The sequence below is a fragment of the Centruroides sculpturatus genome, unplaced genomic scaffold (assembly GCF_000671375.1).
Source record: "Centruroides sculpturatus isolate CEXI.00-Female unplaced genomic scaffold, Cexi_2.0 scaffold858, whole genome shotgun sequence".
Taxonomy (NCBI): Eukaryota; Metazoa; Arthropoda; class Arachnida; order Scorpiones; family Buthidae; genus Centruroides; species Centruroides sculpturatus.
Genome location: NW_019385050.1, coordinates 184,284 through 206,793, shown reverse-complemented (window position 1 = coordinate 206,793; position 22,510 = coordinate 184,284). Strand labels below are relative to the sequence as shown.

The 22,510-nt window shown below is 31.2% G+C and overlaps 4 protein-coding genes across 4 annotated transcripts; 2 read left to right on the top strand and 2 right to left on the bottom strand.

Annotated features, from left to right (window-relative positions):
• The first annotated feature begins 2,066 nt into the window (after nucleotides 1-2,066).
• On the top strand, nucleotides 2,067-3,315 carry LOC111633933 (single insulin-like growth factor-binding domain protein-2). The gene is made up of 4 exons (XM_023378589.1): nucleotides 2,067-2,119; nucleotides 2,815-2,915; nucleotides 2,993-3,110; nucleotides 3,184-3,315. The coding sequence occupies exons 2-4, from the start codon at nucleotides 2,869-2,871 to the stop codon at nucleotides 3,307-3,309; spliced, it is 291 nt and encodes a 96-aa protein (XP_023234357.1). The 5' UTR covers nucleotides 2,067-2,119; nucleotides 2,815-2,868; the 3' UTR covers nucleotides 3,310-3,315.
• Nucleotides 3,316-8,317: 5,002 nt separating this feature from the next.
• On the bottom strand, nucleotides 8,318-17,189 carry LOC111633938 (cysteine-rich motor neuron 1 protein-like). Its single transcript, XM_023378592.1, has 6 exons — nucleotides 17,104-17,189; nucleotides 12,634-12,683; nucleotides 12,444-12,561; nucleotides 12,259-12,364; nucleotides 8,522-8,634; nucleotides 8,318-8,434 (listed from the first exon to the last, which is right to left on the bottom strand). The coding sequence occupies exons 2-6, from the start codon at nucleotides 12,678-12,680 to the stop codon at nucleotides 8,318-8,320; spliced, it is 501 nt and encodes a 166-aa protein (XP_023234360.1). The 5' UTR covers nucleotides 12,681-12,683; nucleotides 17,104-17,189.
• Nucleotides 16,630-17,656, top strand: LOC111633944 (venom protein 302-like). The gene is made up of 4 exons (XM_023378598.1): nucleotides 16,630-16,669; nucleotides 17,125-17,178; nucleotides 17,251-17,368; nucleotides 17,457-17,656. Exons 2-4 carry the CDS (start codon nucleotides 17,129-17,131, stop codon nucleotides 17,571-17,573), a joined length of 285 nt encoding a protein of 94 aa, XP_023234366.1. The 5' UTR covers nucleotides 16,630-16,669; nucleotides 17,125-17,128; the 3' UTR covers nucleotides 17,574-17,656.
• Nucleotides 17,657-18,979: 1,323 nt separating this feature from the next.
• On the bottom strand, nucleotides 18,980-20,584 carry LOC111633935. Its single transcript, XM_023378591.1, has one exon. The coding sequence runs from the start codon at nucleotides 20,582-20,584 to the stop codon at nucleotides 18,980-18,982; it is 1,605 nt and encodes a 534-aa protein (XP_023234359.1).
• Nucleotides 20,585-22,510: the final 1,926 nt, after the last annotated feature.

Below are 22,510 nucleotides of genomic sequence, written 5' to 3'. Positions count from 1 at the left end.
TCCTTATCATCAGAAAGATTTCATATTCCTGTTCTAAGAATGATAAAATAGAATTATCTAATTTGTTTTTTATTATATTACTAGCAGACCTTGCCACGCGTTGTTGTGGTTCAAAATGTATCTATTATAAATGTATAACACTTCCCCCGTGGGGGGGGATTTTTCGAAAAATTTCTTCTTAGTGTACATTCTCTTGACGTACTTTATTAAAACGCAATCAAAAACGCAAAAAACCGCATCTAAAATAGTATAAATAGAAGCAGAGTTCTTTACGGTAAGCCTTAATCCTAACCATTTCCCTTCAGTGGGAGAAATTTCGACACGTATATTATACAAAAACACTTGCGTATTCGAATGCAGCGTCGTGTCAAAATTTCAAAGGAATCGGTAGGAACAAACGAACATTACATTTTTATTTATATAGATAGATAGAAGATGATCCATTTTAGTTCATTTTTACAGAAAAGCATAATGCCTCACAGAAAAGCAAACTCGTACTCGTAGCGTCATCTGTTGGACGTAAAAGCCTTAACCTAGATTATATCTTTTAATTTATATGAATGTTTAACGGAATAATATACAGCCTATGTCTACCCTGAGGTTTCATTCTAAATATTGCTGAAAGAATTTTTGAAATCGGATAAGTAGTTTCGGAGATTACCTGCTGCAAAGAAACTTACATACATACATACATACAAATGTTACCTCTTTATAATATTAGTATAGATTATATTTTTATATATTATCAATTAATAAGTAAATAAATGAAACACCCTCTGCCAAAGTGTACTATGTGTCGTACAAATCGGGTACTATACGTTCCCTCTTCCTCATTCCAGCAGGTTAACCCAATTGGGTGCATCACATGACATTAGTGCTGTGTTCGTTACGAGAATGTTCAACTGTGATGTCATATGTCTTCTACAATTGTATACATCTTTTTAATAGAAAAGAATATTAAATCTTTTCCAGGATAAAAAATTTCAATACATTTGTTGTTACGAAACAATTACGAAACAGATTTATAGAGGAAAAGTTGCTCATGTTAAAAATTTTTTTTTTAATCTATATATATAAAAATGAATGTATGTGTGTCTGTCTGTGTGTGTGTGTGCGTGTGTCCTTCATGCATTACCACACCGTTTATCCGATTGCCGTGAAACTTTGGGAAGTTGTTTAATATACTCCAGCGAAGGTTTGTGGCATAGTACGATTGCCACGAAACTTTGGGAAGTTTTTTAATACACTCCCGCGAAGGTTTCTGGCATTTATCCTACGATAGATGGTGCGCGTTTACACGAGCATTCGCGCACAGTGTGTTCGATCCATTTCAAATTGTGAAGACCATTACCCCTTTCAAAAAATATCTCTATATATGCATTTGTTATTTACGATATTTGTAATAATTTTTGTTTAATCACTTTATTTCAACTTTTTTTTTTGCTAATTACGTATTCGCTCGAACTTCGTTAAAACCTTAACTGTACCCCGAACAACAACCGAAGTTGTAGGAAGAAATTCGCGTATTTTACCGATCTAGGTATCCCCCCTTTTTCAAATTTTAATATCAACTCAAAATAAGTTAAAAAGACAAATTACAATAAAACGGTTTATTATCCAACTATTAGAAATTTCACAACATGCCAAGGAAGAGAGGAAGGAGCAATTAAATAATGAAAATTATAAAGTATTTTAAAAAATATATAAAAATGATAAATATCGCACTTCTGACAATCGCTGTGAGTGTGTGGGTTAAATTTGGAGAATTCGTGCTTCTCGCATGGACAACTATGTGGCCGGTTCACGCGTCGGAAAACCTTCTGATTTAGGCTATTCGTGTACGCACCAGACGGAAAAACAAAAAATATCGTGTATCCAAAAGCACTTCAATAAATAAATAGAATTGAAACGACACTTTGAAATGTTTTCCCGATGAAAATGAATAATAATAATAAGTTTCAATAAAAATGATAAAATGAAAATTTAATTTTATCATAACGAGTTTGCTTGAATTTCGTTTCTTCTGAGATCGCAGCAATGCGCGACAGATAAGCTAGTAAACTATAAAATATCTGAAGCAGTTCTGCATAAAATATTTCAAGAATATAACTGCAATAAAGTAAGTATAACTATATATGAATTCCTTTTTAATCTTAACATTTAATAATTATATATTAATATATAATTCATCAGAAACAATGTTAATTTATATCAGTGCCTGTAAAGGAATGCATAAAAACGATTTTTCTAGAGCGCAAACATAGATGAGCCCCAAAATTTATTTCTTATACTTCATGTTTTAATGTGTTTAATAATTTAGGAACACTTTCAATGTGTGCGTGTATTTTATAGCAATGTGTTTTTAAAATTGTTTTTAAGTTCTGAAATTGGTAAACTCCGAAAAGTTGCAATAAGCAGAATTGTGAGTAACATAACTCTGCTTATTGCGTATGGCATCAGGGACGAATTTAGAGGGTAAGCAGGCGCAGCGTCATTTCTTTGTAACAGTTATACCCGAGTGAAGCCGAGTACCTCAGAGAGTAAAAAGTTTCTTAAGGCATACTTTTTTCTTTCTGCACCCCTACAAAGATTTCTGGATTTATTATTGTATGGTAATAGAAAATGGTATTAGTAGAAAATAATATCACGTATCTACTTTGTACTTTAATTACCTGCTAAATCTTTGAAACTACAAATTAAATTTTCCATTTTCCCTATAATATCTGAGGTGCATTATCCGTGGGGATTTTTAGCTGTAAGCATCACACACAATTTAAGGACAACTAAATTTGAAATTTAGTTCTATACTTATAGACCACAATTTACACTGTGTCCAGTTTATTCCAAGACAAATTTCTATTACAGAAGATGAACATTGCCATTCTTTTCCTCCTGTTCACAGCCAGCTTTATATGGTAAATATACTGTACACTGTTTTTCTGTTTAAAAGTAAACAAATTCTTTATAATTCATCACTTTTTACTGTTTACAGTGTTAATTCACTTACCTGTTTGCCGTGTGGAACGTACGATTGCAATAACAAAACTGAAATAGAATGTCCTGTTGGTATTGTAATTGACGCTTGTAATTGTTGTGCCGTTTGTGGAAAGGTAATTTGTTTATAACTATATAATATTTAACAAAATATGCTAATATTCAAGTTTTTTTTAATTATTGGTTTAGAACGAGAACGAATTATGTGGAGGGTTTTCGTATCTAAAAGGTAGATGTGGAAGAGGACTTTATTGTTATACAGAAAACGGATCACCAGCGACAACTGATGGAATCTGTAAAAAGATTTTATCTTAAAACTAAATAACTTTTAATAAATTTTAAGCTGAAAACATAAAATTTTGTTAATCTTTTATAAATTCGTTATAGTGAAAAGTATATAGAATATTTTGTTACAGACTACACAATTCGAAAGAGATAATTATACTAAGCAAACAAAACAACAATTATGGCACAAATTTTCGGAATTTTCTTTTATTAATGCGTAAATCTTATTCTAAAATTTTTGTTTAACTATATATGCAGTAAAATTTGTCTAAAACAGAAACCTGCCTAAACGAAAATACGTACAATTCCGGTTTACACAGGTTTCATTGTCATATGCTGTAACTAACGAGCATCCAAAATGAATCAATTGAGCTTTGCTCAAAAGTTGAATTGTGTGTGCTGAGGCAAATTCTTGCACGCAAACGGCTTGAAATATATCTATGTTCATTGTTAAAAGTTGCAAGCTACAAGAAAAATTTTTTTTTTTTTTTTTTTTTTTTACAGAAATAAGTGCTCAAATAGATTGAAAAATTCGGAAGCGGTATCATTTCCTTCCACAAAAATGCTTTCTGATTAAGATGGCCACATAGTTTCATGAACACCGATACTGTTCAAGCAGTTGGTGACCTAATACGAGAAAATCGGCGTGTAACTGTGGATGGAGTGGCTTTGAAATTTTGAAATTACACATGAATCAGCATACAAAATCATTCATGATGAGCTGAAATACCATGATTCTCAGGAATGTTGCTTCAAGATACGCAGTTTGAAGTCTTTCTACACAATCTGTATTTGTATTCCACAAAATCTTTTCACTGATTTGTCCCCGGAAGTCTTCAAAGAGGTGGAAGTCACATAGTGACGTAACTTCTATCTGTTTGGAGCACTGAAAAATAATCGTATTATGTACGAATCAATAAAATGCCGCGATAATTTAAATCGGCGTAAATTTTCAGCTTTTTTTTAGGCTTCGAGCAGACGGCGTTATATCGAATCAGCATTAAGCGGGATGTTACTGTATTAAAATACAGTTTTCTCTAGGTTGGCTGCACCAGATAATCTCTGGTAGTGATTTTTGTAACTATCCTTCCTTCTGAAATTTATTCTATATATTACTGAATATGGCTATAAGTTACGTTATTTTATACTGATTAACAAATTTGTAATTATACAATAAAATTAAAGAAATCTATTGATAGTACTGTACTTACTCTACTTACACCCTACTCGACCTTTCTATATGTATAGTATACTCTATTGAATTGTTTATACATGGCTATTCTTTAGGACGTGTTAATGAGTTTCTGACACAAATTTGAATCTTTACAGCAACTCACTCAACAGATAACTTGTAATTTCATTAATAAAACATGTACAGTACATAATATAAACACATAAAAATATCTTTATGTGTACAGTCTATTATAAAATATTGGTGTTAATATTCTCATAGTGTTCATGTTGATCCGTTCTTACGTAAGAGATCACACTGGCGTGACATTTTCATGATGATTAAAAGTTTTTTTTAATTATTGGTTTAGAACGAGAACGAATTATGTGGAGGGTTTTCGTATCTAAAAGGTAGATGTGGAAGAGGACTTTATTGTTATACAGAAAACGGATCACCAGCGACAACTGATGGAATTTGTAAAAAGATTTTATCTTAAAACTAAATGATTTTTAATAAATTTTAAACTGAAAACAAAATTTTGCTAATATTTTGTAAATTCGTTATAGTGAAGAGTATATAGAATATTTTGTTACACACTACACAATTCGAAAGAGGTAATTCTATTAAGCAAACAAAACAACAATTATGGCACAAATTTTCGGAATTTTCTTTTATTAATGCGTAAATCTTGTTCTAAAGTCTTTGTTTAACTATATTTGCAGTAAACTTGTCTAAAACAAAAACCTGTCTAAACGGAAAAACGTACAATTCCGGTTTACACAGGTTTCGTTGTCATATGCTGTAACTAACGAGCATCCAAAATAAATCAATTGGGTTTTGCTCAAAAATTGATTTGTGTGTGCTGAGGCAAATTCTTGCACGCAAACGGCTTGAAATATATCTATGTTCATTGTTAAAAGTTGCAAGCTACAAGAAAAATTGTTTTTTTTTTTTTTACAGAAATAAGTGCTGAAATGGATTGAAAAATTCGGAAGCGGTATCATTTCCTTCCACAAAGGTGCTTTCTGATTAAGACGGCTGCACAGTTTCATGTGCACTTATACTGTTTAAGTAGTTGGTGACCTAATACGAGAAAATCGACGTGTAACTGTAGATGAGGTGGCTTTGAAATTTTGAAATTACACATGAATCAGCATACAAAATCATTCATGATGAGCTGAAATACCATGAGATTCTTAAGAATGTTGCTTCAAGATACGCAGTTTGAAGTCTTTCCACACAATCTGTACTTGTATTCCACAAAATCTATACACTGATTTGTTCCCGGAAGTCTCCAAAGAGGTGGAAGTCACATAGTGACATAACTTCTATCTGTTTGGGGCACTGAAAAATTTTCGGAACCGCCTCTTCTATTTTAACAAGGCATTCAGTCTGTGGTGCCTGAGTGCTGCAGACCCATAAGTGATATTTCTTTTATTAATCATAATTTTATGTGTTAGGTTCCTGATACGCCAGATTTCTTCCTTCACCACCGTCTATCTCCGTTATGGACTCAGCTGAACCTATGAAAAAAGTCAGCTCATTTTGGGTTCAGCGAGTCAATAATAAAACCAAACGGGGAGTGAAAAAATATGCCTGACGTTTAAAGCATATAACACTTATGAAACCTTCAGGACTCGAACCCGGATCCTTTACAGCAACAGGCTTACGTCTTTACTAAGTGTTTCAATTTTATTTTAATAAGTGGTAATGTCGATTTAGTGCCCACAGATCTACATTTTAACAATAATTTTATTTCACTTTATGTACATTATGTTATTTAGTCTTGTTTTCTATTGTATGTTACACCACAGTATTACGTTATCAAAATGAATGAAATTTGTTTTCGTGGACAAAGCTGAAAATAGTCTAGCTTAAAGTTATCTTATTAACGTAGAGTGTATATCAAAGTAATGAGACACAATATCAAACAAGTGGTATATGTAAATTTTATACATATCTGTACAGTAAGACCCCGATTAATGCGAGGGATGCATTCCTAGACGATAAAGCGCGAAACGAAACAGCGTTAAACAACGTCATTTTAACGTAGAGTAAATAGGGATAGGAAAACACGCGACCGAAAATAAAAAAAATTACTTTAAGTCATTTTTATATTTGTATAATAATATATGTTAAATAACACGTAAACATATGCACACAGAAATGTATAATAATATATTAATTAGCTCATTTTTTCTATATTAATTAGTTCATTTTTTGTGACGAAGGTCCTGACTTTTCTGAAATTCTTGTTTTTTTGCAATAAAGTTTTCCATTTTCCCTATAATATCTGAGGTGCATTATCCGTGGGGATTTTTAGCTGTAAGCATCACACACAATTTAAGGACAACTAAATTTGAAATNGGATAACACGCGACCGAAAATAAAAAAAATTACTTTAAGTCATTTTTATATTTGTATAATAATATATGTTAAATAACACGTAAACATATGCACACAGAAATGTATAATAATATATTAATTAGCTCATTTTTTCTATATTAATTAGTTCATTTTTTGTGACGAAGGTCCTGACTTTTCTGAAATTCTTGTTTTTTTGCAATAAAGTCGCGAAGTTTCATTTGTCGTTTTTTCTTTCCTTAAGCAAATGTCGGTAGCAGAAGATCGCATCCAAAACGCCTCGTTTTGCTTTTGCACTCCTAGATCATTTGCTACAATTTGATCAACGATTTCGGTTATCGTTACCAAACTTTTACTAAGAAAATCTGTAAAGAAATTTTTTGGGTTCTTCGTTTTCAGAATCACTATTTTCTAGTTCTACATGGATTCCTTGTTCTGCCAGTTCTCGAAGGTCGTCGTTGATAAGACTCTCACCAGAAACCTGCGGTAACTCCTCAATATCCTGTTCGTCTAAATCTCCTAATCCTGCTATATCGATTAGATTGAGTTTGATCAATCTAACGATACAGCGATAGGATCTTCTCGTTGAGAATTCTTGGATATCTTCATCCATAATTTCTTCCACACTTCGTTCGTGCATTTATCAGTTAATTTTTGCCAAGCGAATCCGATATTGCCTATGGCATCCATGATGTTATATTTTTTTCGAAATTCACAAAACGAACATAGAATTAAAGAAAGTACACCTTTTTGCCACCTTTTTCTGATTGGTTCGTGTTCGTAAATAATTGTATTATGTACGAATCAATAAAATGCCGCGATAATTTAAATCGGCAAAAATTTTCAGCTTTTTTTTAGGCTTCGAGCAGACAGCGTTATATTGAATCAGCATTAAGCGGGATGTTATTGTATTAAAATACAGTTTTCTCTAGGTTGGCTGCACCAGTTGATCTCTGGTGTTGATTTTTGTAACTATCCTTCCTTCTGAAATTTATTCTATTTATTACTGAATATGGATATAGGTGAGGTTGTTTTATACTGATTAACAAATTTGTAATTATACAATAAAATTAAAGAAATCTATTGATAGTACTGTACTTACTCTACTTACACCCTACTCGACCTTTCTATATGTATAGTATACTCTATTGAATTGTTTATACATGGCTATTCTTTAGGACGTGTTAATGAGTTTCTGACACAAATTTGAATCTTTACAGCAACTCACTCAACAGATAACTTGTAATTTCATTAATAAAACATGTATAGTACATAATATAAACACATGAAAATATCTTTATGTGTACAGTCTATTATAAAATATTGGTGTTAATATTCTCATAGTGTTCATGTTGATCCGTTCATACGTAAGAGATCACACTGACGTGACATTATGATGAAATGAATAAAACAAGAAGAAAAGAATCACGAATTTTTTAAAATTTTGAAAGAAAATTTTAATTTATAGTAGTGTTACAATAATTAATTTGCATCTTTCAATAATTAGATTATTTTAAAAATTCCAGGACTGTATGAAATTTCGCTCGCTTTTTCACAGTAAAGTTCATTTTCACATGTTCCCAATTGATTCCCAAATCCTTCACAATCTTCATCTTCACTCTAGAAATAAAGGAGAATGTAATTATGATTTCTTAATCGCACAAAATTATATTTTAATTATTAATTTAGTTTTAAAAAATTAATTACTTTTCCACAAACGAGACAGCAATCGCAGATATCAGTGACAAGGCCAGAAGGACATTCATCTTTACTTTTGTTACTCGTACGTTCTGCACAGTAAACATCTGAGTGCATCCACACTTAATAAACATAAAATTACAATTAAATGAAACAGTAACTGTAATTAAATCATGTAATTAACCAAATTTACTATACGAAAACGGTGGCACATAAGTAGACACAGAAGAAAATCCTATGCATTTTCCTCAAAAAATGTTCGGTGATGAGAGCTGTGAAAGATATTTAAGATTGTAGATAAAATTTTATAATTTTATTATTATTATTTTAAGATTTTAAAATATTTTAAAACGTAAATAATTTATGTAATATATTTTATTGAAATTAATAGAATCCTGTTTACCTCATGTCATTAATGTATGAACATTATATAAATATATATTATAAGATGGTTGAAAAGTCAGTTAATCGGAATTTCTTTTATATAAACGCATGTATCTATATATTATACTTATACACCCATACATTCTATTACTATAACACCTATTTCTTAGTGTTGTTAAAAATTGTCGAATTGGACAATTGGTAGGAACCACACCGAGATGACCAAACGAGGTAACAATTAAATATGTATACAAAAATACTGTATAACATAAAGATGTTTATCTTTACTCAAATATAATTAAAAGGATATATTTAATGCATGAAAACAGGGAAACAAACAAACGAAAATTTCGTGATACCATGCATCTTGCTACCACGCCCAGATTATAAGAACGTATATCATATTGTGAGAATTTCTATTTTTTCGATGAACATGTGGAACAGAAGTAGCCCAAAATGGCAGTCAATAGTCGACGATTGATTGAATATTTGCGAAGAATAAAAATTTTGATGCTCTTATTAATAATATTTTTGGGAAAGTTTTTCACAAGTAGATTATACAATAGTCTTGCATCAATACAAAAAGCGAGACAAAGCGCCCCATGGTCGGATGTTGAATCATAAGGTTTCAAGCTTCTTACATAATGTACGATGCTCTTTTTATAGTCTGGAGCAGCCGCTGGTGTTAACATTATTATTTCATAATACAATGTGTACAGAAGAAATTTTCATGTTTTTTAATTACGTACATATTTTATTAATGAACTGACAAATTATTTGTTGAGTGTTTGGTTCTTTATTTGCATTAGACATTGGAATTTATATAAGAAACTGATTAATATCAATAATAAATCTTAGAGAAAACTAGATATAGGCAGTACTATAGGGTCTAAGTAAAACAAACACAATGTCTTTATTTTGTAATTTTAAGATTTTAATGGCTATAAATGAACGTAACCTGTAGCCATATTCAACAATATGTACAAAAAATTTTTGTAAGTAAAGATAATTGTAAAAATCACTANAAAAACACTACACTCAACAAGCCACCAATAAAACTCAACTGCCTAACCTATAACCAAAGTCTCCTTTTAATTTGTTTTTAAAAAAAAGCGCTTGACAAACTTGCCCCGCATGCCGAAGTTGCCCCGGTCTCCCCTATATATATAAGATGGTTGAAAAGTCAGTTAATCGGAATTTCTTTTATATAAACGCATGTTTCTATATATTATACTTATACACCCATACATTCTATTACTATAACACCTATTTTTTAGTGTTGTTAATTAAAAATTGTCGAATTGGACAATTGGTAGAACCACACCGAGATGACCAAACGAGGTAACAATTAAATATGTATACAAAAATACTGTATAACATAAAGATGTTTATCTTTACTCAAATATAATTAAAAGGATATATTTAAATGCATGAAAACAGTGAAACAAGCAAACGAAAATTTCGTGATACCATGCATCTTGCTACCACGCCCAGATTATAAGAACGTATATCATATTGTGAGAATTTCTATTTTTTCGATGAACATGTGGAGCAGAAGTAGCCCAAAATGGCAGTCAATAGTCGACGATTGATTGAAAATTTGCGAAAAATAAAAATCTTGATGCTCTTATTAATAATATTTTTGGGAGAGTTTTTCACAAGTAGATTATACAATAGTCTTGCATCAATACAAAAAGCTAGACAAAGCGACCCATGGTCGGATGTTGAATCATAAAGTTTCAAGCTTCTTACATAATGTACGATGCTCTTTTTATAGTCTGGAGCAGCCGCTGGTGTTAACATTATTATTTCATAATACAATGTGTACAGAAGAAATTTTCATGTTTTTTAATTACGTACATATTTTATTAATGAACTGACAAATTATTTGTTGAGTGTTTGGTTCTTTATTTGCATTAGACATTGGAATTTATATAAGAAACTGATTAATATCAATAATAAATCTTAGAGAAAACTAGATATAGGCAGTACTATAGGGTCTAAGTAAAACAAACACAATGTCTTTATTTTGTAATTTTAAGATTTTAATGGCTATAAATGAACGTAACCTGTAGCCATATTCAACAATATGTACAAAAAATTTTTGTAAGTAAAGATAATTGTAAAAATCACTACCAGAGATCATCTGGCGCTGCCAACCTAGAGAAAACTGTATTTTATTACAGAGATTGTATATAAAATTTACATATCTGATTGGAGTAGACTAAATAGTGTAACTGCATGAGGTTAAACAAATGTAATTCCTAAAATTTATTTTATTTACATTTTATTATTGTTTTCAACTCGGTTTGTTTATAGAAAATCAAGTAACCTATACATTACGTTTATGTCAGGGTTTCTATAAACATACTTAAATTTTTTCCAATCTATATGAAGGAAGAGAGAGTTTTTTAACATTAATTCTCTCTTATCAACGAGTTTATGGTCCTATAAAATGATTTAAGTAAATATATTGTATACAAATTGGAAAAAATCATTCGTCAGATGAATGTATTTGATGTATTCTTCTATATAAAATATTTTTCTGTTGTACAATATAAATTCTGCAATTCTACTGAAATTTGAACAATTTATTTGATTTTTATGGTCCTATCGTTTACTCTTTTATAAATTAAAACTTTTAATATAAAGCCTGAATTATGTAAAGTTTGTTTGAAATCGATACTTGTTTTTGTTCACCCTCTTTTAAGGTTAATAATTCTCGTACTTTTTGTCGAAATTTTCTGAAATTTTGAAGAGAGGTTTGAATATTAGGGGAAGCGACGTTATTAAATTTTTGAGGTTAAAGGTCGACGGAGTAAGGAGATAAAGGAAGTTCGTATCATATCTCCAGTAAGGTAAGACTTAATGATCATTTTACTCATTATTTGGCTGCAATTTGAAGTCTGCCTCTGTGGAGGATTCAGGTTCAAGTCCTATGGTTTACATAAGTATTATGTTTGTGATACTCTGGTACTTGCCGAACGCATAATAAACATGACTTTTTTAAAGAGTAAAAAAGGAGTAACAAGGTTAAGCCGACTCCGTAATGGAGACGAATGAGTGATGAAGGAAGAGGCTCGACGTAACAGGGATATAAAACTTAGGAGATATCACGTCATCGTACATCGAGTATGATGACGTCATCTAAATCCGTCCCTAGCACTATTTTCGTCCGCAGGTAGCACTTAATGATTCTACTTTATAGGCCTACCGTACATGCTTATAACAATGAAACATGTGTAAACTGGAATCGTTACTATAAAAATTTTTACTGTATATATAGATAAACAAAATATTTAATTGTTTTCAAGTTAAAATTTATTAGAAGTCATATTATTTTTACGATGGCTTCTTTTTACAGGTTCCAACAGTTGTTGCTGGTGATCCATTTGCTGTATGACAATAAAGACCTCTTCCGCATCCACCTTCCGAATAATTATATCCTCCACATGATTCGTTCTTGTCCTAAAACAATAAAACAAATATAAATATTAACATATTTCGTTAACTTTATAATCAAACTTGTAGTTAAAAACAGAATTACCTTTCCACAAACGGCACAACAAAAGCAGGCGTCATACACGACACCAACAGGACATTCTATTTCAGTTTTGTTATTGCAATCGTACGTTCCACACGGCACACATATAGTTGCATTAACACTATAAACAGTAAAAAGTGATAAATTATAAAGAATTTGTTCACTTTTAAACATAAAACCAATGTACATTTACCATATAAAGCTGGCTGTGAACAGGAGGAAAAGAATGGCAACGTTCATCTTCTGTAATAGAAATTTGTCTTGGAATAAACTGTATATAAATTGTGGTTTATAAATATAAAACTAAATTTAAATGAACTTTACGTGAAGGTTCTTAAATTGTGTGATGCTTACAATGAAAGATTCCCACTGCTGGAGTAATGCACCTCAGATATTACAGGGAAAAGTTTTATTTGTACTTCTAGTGATTTGCAGGTATAAAGTGTAATNTCTCGTAGAATTTCAACTGTAATTTAATCAGTACTTTCTACACGTATAATATATATAAATATGCAAATATTATAGAAAATATTCTCAGTTTTTATAGGAATTTTATCGCTTTTTCGAAGAAATAACTTTTTCAAAATACTTATATAACTTGAAGATAACACGAACTGTTATCTAATCAACAAATGGCACATTCGTCTCATGTTTGGTAATAAATGAATGACAAAGTCAAGTATCAGGTAGCAATTTAGAAAATCTGTTTTCCTATAAGTTACACGTAAAATGTCTCTGATAATGATATGACATTATTGAATGCAGTCATTTCGGAGTTGCATCATATATAATGAAACTAGACGAATTCTAAGTGCCATTTCTGAAATTGTAAAGTTGTTTTTGGGTTTAATTTACTGTATTTCTTCTCTATAAGTATATCTATTATATCATTATCATTTAAAAACTCGTGTAGAATACTATTTCATTATGAATAAAAGATTAATACATATCTATACATATGCATGGCCGGATTTAAGCTAAACAAACCTCAGCTTAGGGCCTTGCGTTATAGTTTGGTTTGATAAAATGAGGCAAAGCAACACATAGCCGATCTGTCAAGGCTTCCTGGAAAGACTTTGTATGGGAAATTAGCCTCTGTTTTGGCGTTATACATGTAAAGAAAAGTCAGAAAACTCCAGCCTGTTGAGACGCAAACTTGCGAACCAATACCGGTATTCAGTGTTGGACTCTCGCGGTATGAGTCTATAGTTTAGGCCTTATACTTTAGGGCCTCAAATGTTTACGTATATCATTATTTTATTACTGAGAAAAGCCTGTTATACGTTATAGCTTAGGGCCTGTACATACCAATCACTCTCTGTCAATATCGCTACACTAAGCGATATTTCAGAATATTATATGATACTGCTTTACTTATTCGCTTTAATATTAATAAATAAATATTTTAAAATTTCCATTTTATTAAAAATATTAATAAAATGATTGATAGTAGCTATTTAAATTTATTTGCCTATTATAAGTCACGCAGCCATCGACATAAAAGATAGGCCTACATTTAAATAAATTTTCATTTTACACAGAAAAAAGTAATGTTTTAAACATTTTCGAGATTCAATAAAATTTTTAAGTGTTAAGAAAATAGAAATAAATTACTCCTCTTGGAAAGAAATCGACTATAACCAATTGATATGGGCAAAGTTGTGAAGTGACTTCTGTAGTGAAGGAAGTTTGCATGTTTTATGTAGCCACGAATCAATTCATACGAATAGCTAGACTCATTAAATAAATTACTGGAAGTAGTAAGTCTGTAGATTCGATCGATATTATTCATGGATAAAAAAGAAAAAGTTCCATCAATCCATCCATTAGTGTATCAATCAATCAATTTTAAACTGCTTTTGATTGCTCCGTTACCTATTTTATTCGTACCCAACCTAATGTTTTTGCTGATTTTAGATAAGAATATCAAGTTTCCTGAGAATTCGTAAAAATAAAATTTCTCTTCCTATCAATAAAAGTATGAGAAGTTAATTCGTTTTTAAAAGGAGTGTTTTAATGACGAACTTATGTCTTACAATTTTGTAGTATATTGATTTGACATGGTAAATTCAGGCAGGAAATATTAATTCAATGTACTGTATTGTATTGTACTGTACAGCGAATTACTGATTTCTCTAAAATTGTACTCTTTGCATGGAACAGTTTACATAATTATTGATTTTAAAAGTTTTGATAGGCACATGGATAGGGTGAACAAAGTCATAGAGAGCCCAAAACTCAAACCTTATACATAAGGCCCCAAAACTCAGACCATATAGTGAGCCCAAAAACTCAGACCTATATATAGAGAGTCTAAAATTTAATCTTTTATATTAAACATGATTTATTTCTATTTAGTCGTATTTATACGATTTTATGATTTTTGCAAAGAAGTGGCACCTGTAGCGTAACCGGGAAGTCTGGGCCTCACAACTCTTACTTCAAGAAGACAAAATTAAAAGTTCAGTAAAAAGTTTTAATGGGACAAACGCACTTACAGACGTATACAATAATTACTATTCAACCCTAGTGGCATAGGAATAAATGTGGGCATAGGAATAAAAATATGCTAAAAGGAAAAAATTTGTGATACGAAAATATGGAGAATTTGTCTCTTTTGTCCTTTATGCAGCGACGCTCGTGCCCTTATAAAGGTTCTAGTTAATGATACTGAGTGATACTATGTGACTGCCCCATCATAATGTAAATACTTGTATTTCATTTATAATGCATCAGAACATAAACTCAGAGGTTCATTCCTTAATTAATTAATTAAAGACTAAACTTTCTACTCTACACAATAGTTGTTGATTGTTATATTTAACAGCCGGGAAATTAAAAAAGTATGGCGATCGGTCAATGAATGACTCAGCAGATATTTACATTTTTGGGCTCAGGACAACTTGAAACGTCGAGAAATGCAAAAAAAATTCGGAAATAATGTCTGTATGTATGTTAGTGTGTGTGTGTGTGTGTGGCACGATTTTGTTCACCCTGTTTGGAGCTTAATGACTCCTGTGCTTTCTGTTGAAAAATATTTTTAAAATTTTAATGAAATGTGATAACAGATGGCGCTACCAAAATTTTAAATGTTGCCGAAACAGTTGAGCAACTCTTTGCTGGTTTCTTTTACAAGGTATTGCAACTTACAGGAATTTCAGAATTTAAGGCTTTCGAACTTAAAAATATTTTTTAAAACGCTTTGTTATGCAATACACGCACAAACACAAACACACACACAAAGACACACACACATACACACTGAAAGTGTTTCAAAATTAAATAAATTATAACATAAATGATTTACAATAAATTATAGACTCAGTCTGTTGTTGGGCTCCAGCAAAATCGTTCTGCTGCCCTCTTTACAGGGCCTGATGTAAATTAATATCATGCCTGATGAATTATCAATACAACTGCTAAATGTTAGGATAATAAAGAAATTCGTACGTAATTATATCTACTTGATCACAGTTATATTCTCGAAGTAATTTATGCTGAATTACTTCAGATATTTTATAGTTTATTAAAGAAAAAAAAAGAAAAAGAAAAATCTAACGATAAAAACATCACATATATAAGTATGTTTCGTAATTATTTTCAGCAGGAAATGTGTTGAAATCCTTTAATCTTTGAAAGATTTGATATTCTTGTTTAAATAATATAGTTTTATTCGAATATTTTAATTTATTTATATAATAAAGTCAATATTTAGGTAAAAAATGCCGTGTTCTATTAAAGGATAACACAAAGCAGCATTCCGGAATTGGCATCAATTAATTTCTATTGAAAGGATGTTTATAACAATAACTCATTGTAGACGTCACATTACATTCATCCGTAAAGGGTGCAACTGTGATGTCATGTAATGCACCCCATTGGGCAAACTTGCTTGGATGAGGGATGGAAATATAACCGATCCGTACTACACATAATAAATTTTTGCAGATAATGCTTTTTTTATTTACTTACTAATTAATATATTAGACTGAATAATATATTAATCTGGATAATTTAATTTTATTATTTTCAGAACGAGAATATGAAATCTTTCAGGGAATTTAACTGTTACGAAACAGTTTTATATAAGAGGAGTTACATATACTTTTATTTTTGAAATAATTTTAAAAACAGTGTGACGTATCTGAAGATTTTAAACAGTAAGTCGATAAACATTTGATAAACTAAGTATATAGTAATCATAAGATTACATACGTGAATTCTTACAAGTAAGATTTGCATTAATAAATTACCACTAGTAGTGTTAATAGAGTATATATATAAATGTATATATTATTAATGATTATAATGTTTTCTCTCTAGATATACATAAATATATATTATGTATAAACATATGTATACAGTTGAAGTCAGAGTATATTTTTTAAACTAAATATTATTTGTTTTTAAACTAAGAATATCCTTTATTTTTAGTATTTATTTGGGAAAATTTATAGTATTTATACGTACTGAAAATATATCATAGTAAAGTGACTTTTGAGCCATTCTGTGTGCATGTATAAAATATATGTTTATATACAGCTGACACAAAATAAACTTAATCAAGGTTTTGTTACATGCATTAAATAATATTTCATCAATTATTTGTTTTAAAATATTTTAAAATTTATATAAAATTTAAAAATTATGAAATCTTATCCACCTTTTTAAATTTTTCTTTCAGGAAAATGCATAGGATTTTCTTCTACATCTACTTATGTGCCACCATTTTCGTATAGTAAGTCTAGATTAATTTCTTGAATGAATTATAATTATGGTTTCATTTAATTGTAATTTTATGTTTATGAAGTGTGAGTGCACTGACATGTGAAATGTGTGGAACGTTCGAGTGTCATAACAAAAGTGATGATGAATGTCCTTCTGGCCTTGTGACTGATATCTGCGATTGCTGTCTCGTTTGTGGAAAAGTAATTAATTTTTTAAAACTAAATTAATAATTAAAATATAATTTTGTGCGATTAAGAAATTATGATTACGTTCTTTCTTTATTTCTAGAGTGAAAATGAAACTTGTGGAGGAATTTGGAATGTATTAGGGAAATGTGGAGAAGGACTTTATTGCAAAAAAGAGAACGAAATTCCATACAGTCCTGGAATCTGTATAAGAAACTAATTGTTAAAGTATGTAAAATAATTGTTTTAACACCAATATTTATTAAAATTTTCTTGCAAAATATAAAAAAATTTGTGATGTGTTTTTTTTTCCATTCATTTCGTCATCATGAAAATGTGATGTCAATGTGATCTCTCATTCAAGAATAGATCAATAGGGACACTATGAGAACATTAACACTATTTTATAACACAATGTATATATAAAGATATTTTTTTCTTAAATTATATACATATTTTATTAATGAAGTGACTATTTCTTGGGGACTGTAAAAATTAAAATTTGTATAAGAAACTTATTAATAGCGTTAATACGTCCTACGGGATGTAGGCAATTGAACACACAATATAGAAAGAGTCTAAAAATTTAGTCTTTTGTCTAATAATGGTGATGCGAAAATGATATAAACTAAAATTTATTTATGTAAATCAAAAATTTATATGGTTTTCGAAGAGGAATGAGCTTCCATTTTTGTATAGACTCTAGACTCTTCTTTCATAGGCTTTGTTCCTGTGTATAATCTTATTATTAGCATATTCTAGTCTTTATATAATCCTTATTCTACGTAGGAATTACATCTTTGTAATTATATGCTTTTTAGTGACTATGAATGAACACAGTAGCAATATTTATCAATATCTGTAATATCTGAAAAATTACGAAATAAAAGCAATTGAAAAGTGCAAAATTCGCCAAAAAAAGCTATATTTCTCTTCTTTTCTTCATTCAGCACTGCAGACGCTTGTAGAGAAAAAACTACTGGGTCTAGAAAGCTCGACTTTTAAACTTAGGCCTTTCTCGTTATCAATGAGGTGCGGCAAAACTTCCGAGTAGATAGGTCAAAGTTCACGAGGTTACTAATAGAGCTATTTCGATTTTATGGCTGAATTTTATGCTTATAAAAGTAAAATTGCATGGAAACAAATGAATTTCATTCAAAATATTATCCAGAAAAACAAAAATCCAAATTTATGCGAATTAAAACTTTTTATAACGATTTTTCTAAACGGCATATCAAAAGCATTCTATAAAATGACGTACAATTTGCGACAGACGACCGAATTGTTATGTCTTATGTCTTATGTAATAATACAATTATTAAACAAAAGACAATTAATGAACTTCCTATCTACCACTGGAGGAAATATAATTCTCTCTACTTGAACATAAACCTTCTAACTCCCCAGTATTACTCTTTTTGGCAAACGTTTTCGACCCTACCAGGGTCTTCTTCAGGCTACCGTTTTAATAAATTCAAATATTGCAAAATCGAACAGTAATGGATTAAATGCGATTCAAATCCTAGAATGTCAACGTTTATATCAAAAATATAGAACACCACATTCTTTCTCGATGACGTTAAAGCTTGCGTAAATTGCGCTTGTAATAAACGACATTGCACTCAATTATGTGTGGGGTGTTTCTTCATAACAAAATTTCCATGCTTTAGAGATATTAACTGCGTCTTTGGAGTTAATACATGTGTTGTTTAATCCTGCTTTATAAATCTCTAAGGTCTCCATAATTCTTAGTTGGTCCGTACGCTGTGATAGTCTTACCATACGGGCATTCTGTAGATCCACCCTTATTCCAGGTTCTGTGGCCACGGTTGAAAGGGTGGTGGTGTGTTTATTATTATCTATATCATATTTATGCTCCTGGAGACGTTTGCGAAGGGAGCGTTTGGTTGATCCCACATATACCAATTTATTATTAAATCTGTCATCCCAAATGGGTATAGAATATACTCCCGGTGCGCATTTCAAGTCTAGCGTATCCTTCCCATTGCGTAGTAAGCTATAAATGGATCTTGGCCTACTGTACGTTACCTTATTATTAGTGCGGGAAGAGATTTCTCTGTATATATTGGCCAGATGGTGGTTGTACTCTACTATTTTTCTTTTACTGTTTCCGTCAAGGGGAACATCTGGGATGTCCGGAGTATTGCTTTCTCTTTTCCGTATATATGCTCTTGCGATATTATATACCAAGTTCTTACCGTACCCATGCTGTGTTGCCATTCCCTGGATATGTTCCAGCTCTGCTATGGTGTCCTTCCATTCAGAGTGGTGGGTGAACGCCCTCTTAGTCAATGCCCGAAATGCCGCTATCTTATAGGGGTAAGGATCTTCTGAGTTAGCCGGGATGAACATTGGTACATAGCATTCTTTGTAAAAAACTTTGTAAGAAATTCTCTTATTCATTAATTGAATGTTTAAGTCGAGGAAGTGTGCGGCTCTATTGCTTTTTTGGTCTAGTTTGATTTTTAGGCCATATGGGTTGTTGTTCATTTCCTTTATGAAAATATTTACGTTAGGTTCTGTTCTCCATATGATAAGGACATCATCCACATATCTCCTGTACAGGAGCATGTTGGAATTATAAAGAGGGATGATTTGTTGCTCAAGTTTCCTTATTACTAGCTCACACAAGTCTCCCGAAAGAGGGCTTCCCATTGGGACCCCCCGCTTTTGTATGTAAGTTTTGTTGTTAAACCGGAAGAAAGATGAGTAACACAATATGTGCGCTAGCTCTAAAATGTGCTTCCGTCGAGCCACGGCACCTGGATATGTGAGCAATAAATCTCTGAACTCGCAGAAACACGGTTCGATTTTTATGGATGGGTATAGCGAAACAAAGTCCAGGACTGTGATATAAGTGGAGTCAGTAATGCTGAGATTCTTCAACTCTTCAATGAGCTCAATTGGGTTCCTAATACTCCAATTGTAATCGTTAATATGGTCATATATGCGCTTGTGTACTTCATTTTCCAGGGCTCTGGTTGGTGATCTAGCCTTATCTAGGATCGGCCTGATAGATGGGTATTCCTTGTGGGTTTTAGCGAATGCGAATAGCCTAGGCGTATCCGGAGACGCTATCCATGCCCTGTTCAATCCCCATTCTCTAGCAAATGCCGTTTGTGTGAAACGCTTTACATGCACTTGTAACTTATGAAGGTATCCCTCTTCAATGCTCTCACAGTCCGTGTCCCTAATATATCCTTGCATCATCGAGCTATACGTTTCTCTCTTCATTAAAACAAGAGATTTGCTTTTGTCCGCCTTATGAAGCAGGATTAAACAACACATGTATTAACTCCAAAGACGCAGTTAATATCTCTAAAGCATGGAAATTTTGTTATGAAGAAACACCCCACACATAATTGAGTACAATGACGTTTATTACAAGCGCAATTTACGCAAGCTTTAACGTCATCGAGAAAGAACGTGGTGTTCTATATTTTTGATATAAACGTTGACATTCTAGGATTTGAATCGCATTTAATCCATTACTGTTCGATTTTGCAATATTTGAATTTATTAAAACGGTAGCCTGAAGAAGACCCTGGTAGGGTCGAAAACGTTTGCCAAAAAGAGTAATACTGGGGAGTTAGAAGGTTTATGTTCAAGTAGAGACAAAAGACAATTGATATCCAAACAAAAACATATAAGATGTTCTTGTTTGAATAATAATATTTATTATTATTTTCTGTTTTAAAGAATGAGTACTAATGTTGGCACACTATATCTATAGGATTTATCTCACAAGGCTGTTTTATTCTGTGCTGTGCTTTGACCACGAGCAATTACAGCATGAAACTTGGTAAAATAAGATAGTTTCAAGTCGACCATTCAGATATACTAGCAGAAGCTTCCAATAAAATGTACTCTATTTACAAATCTTCACCAAAGTTTGAATAAAATTCGTTCTCATAAAACAGAAGCCACATTTCAATTGCCTGTAACACGAGGGGAAACACTCTTTTACAGCCAAACTGTGGGTTTTAAAACTGTGTATGATTGTAATTATTTCTCTAAAATTTCAAGCTTATAGCTGTCACAGGTTTAGAAATATGCCCACTGAAAAATGCAAAAAAAAAAAAAAAATTAGATTTAATTTTTACCAACATTCAGAGGCAAATCTCGCCTGGTGAAGCATCTTAATCTTTTTCTTTTTCATTGAATTGAAAAGACCATCTCTTCTTCTATCAAAATATGATGTTTTAATTTTTTGCCCGACTTTGCTAAGAGCAAAAATGTGGCATTAAACATAATGATGTCTTGATTGTGCAAAACAAAAGCTACACTTTAATAATTAATAACTTTAGAACTATACAAGACTGTAGAATGCAACGTAGCCTGTTGGCTCACCAGATAATAGTTATTGTGTAATTAAATTAAAAGATCTTGAATGTGCATACTTGCTGAGCTATGCTCACCCAAATATTAAGCAAAAATTTGCAACGATTTTGATTATTTTCCAAAAAACAGTTCCAGTTATGTTTTAATAAGTTGTAATGCCCACAGAGCGGAAATAGTTGAGCCGAATTTCCCTGATATTCGAAATCGAATTCCCCTTTGCAACTTCGACCATCTTTTATGGAAAGTTTTATTTTGATAAAAATGAATTTAAGCAAAATTGAGTATTTTAATAATTTTAATCTACTATGATACGTTTTTTTTCTAGAATGTACTGCAGGTCATTGGTTCATCTCATTGATTTTACAGTATATCAGTTTATTATTTATTATTTTATGGTTTTAGTAGTGTATCAGTTTATTATTCTATTTTATTGTTTTTAACAGTGTCTATTATTACGTATATTTTTTGTCTTATTGCTTGTTTGATTTTAATGTTCTATGCATCAAATCGGCACGTTAAATCACACACGGAAATTCTGATCTGTAATCAATATTTTATCATTGTCATTTTACCAATCGTCGCAATTTCTCTGTAAATGTGTTAATATCCATCTTAAAATTATTTATTGTACAACATACTGAAGAGGGACTTAAGGTCCGAAATGCATTCATTTTTGAAATAATATAGTGATTTTCTAAGGCTAATCTGATGTCCTGTGGTGATGTAATAAGTCTAGCAATAGAGAAAGGTCAATTTAGTGCTTACAAGCTAATTTTATTCTATTTTATGTTTGCG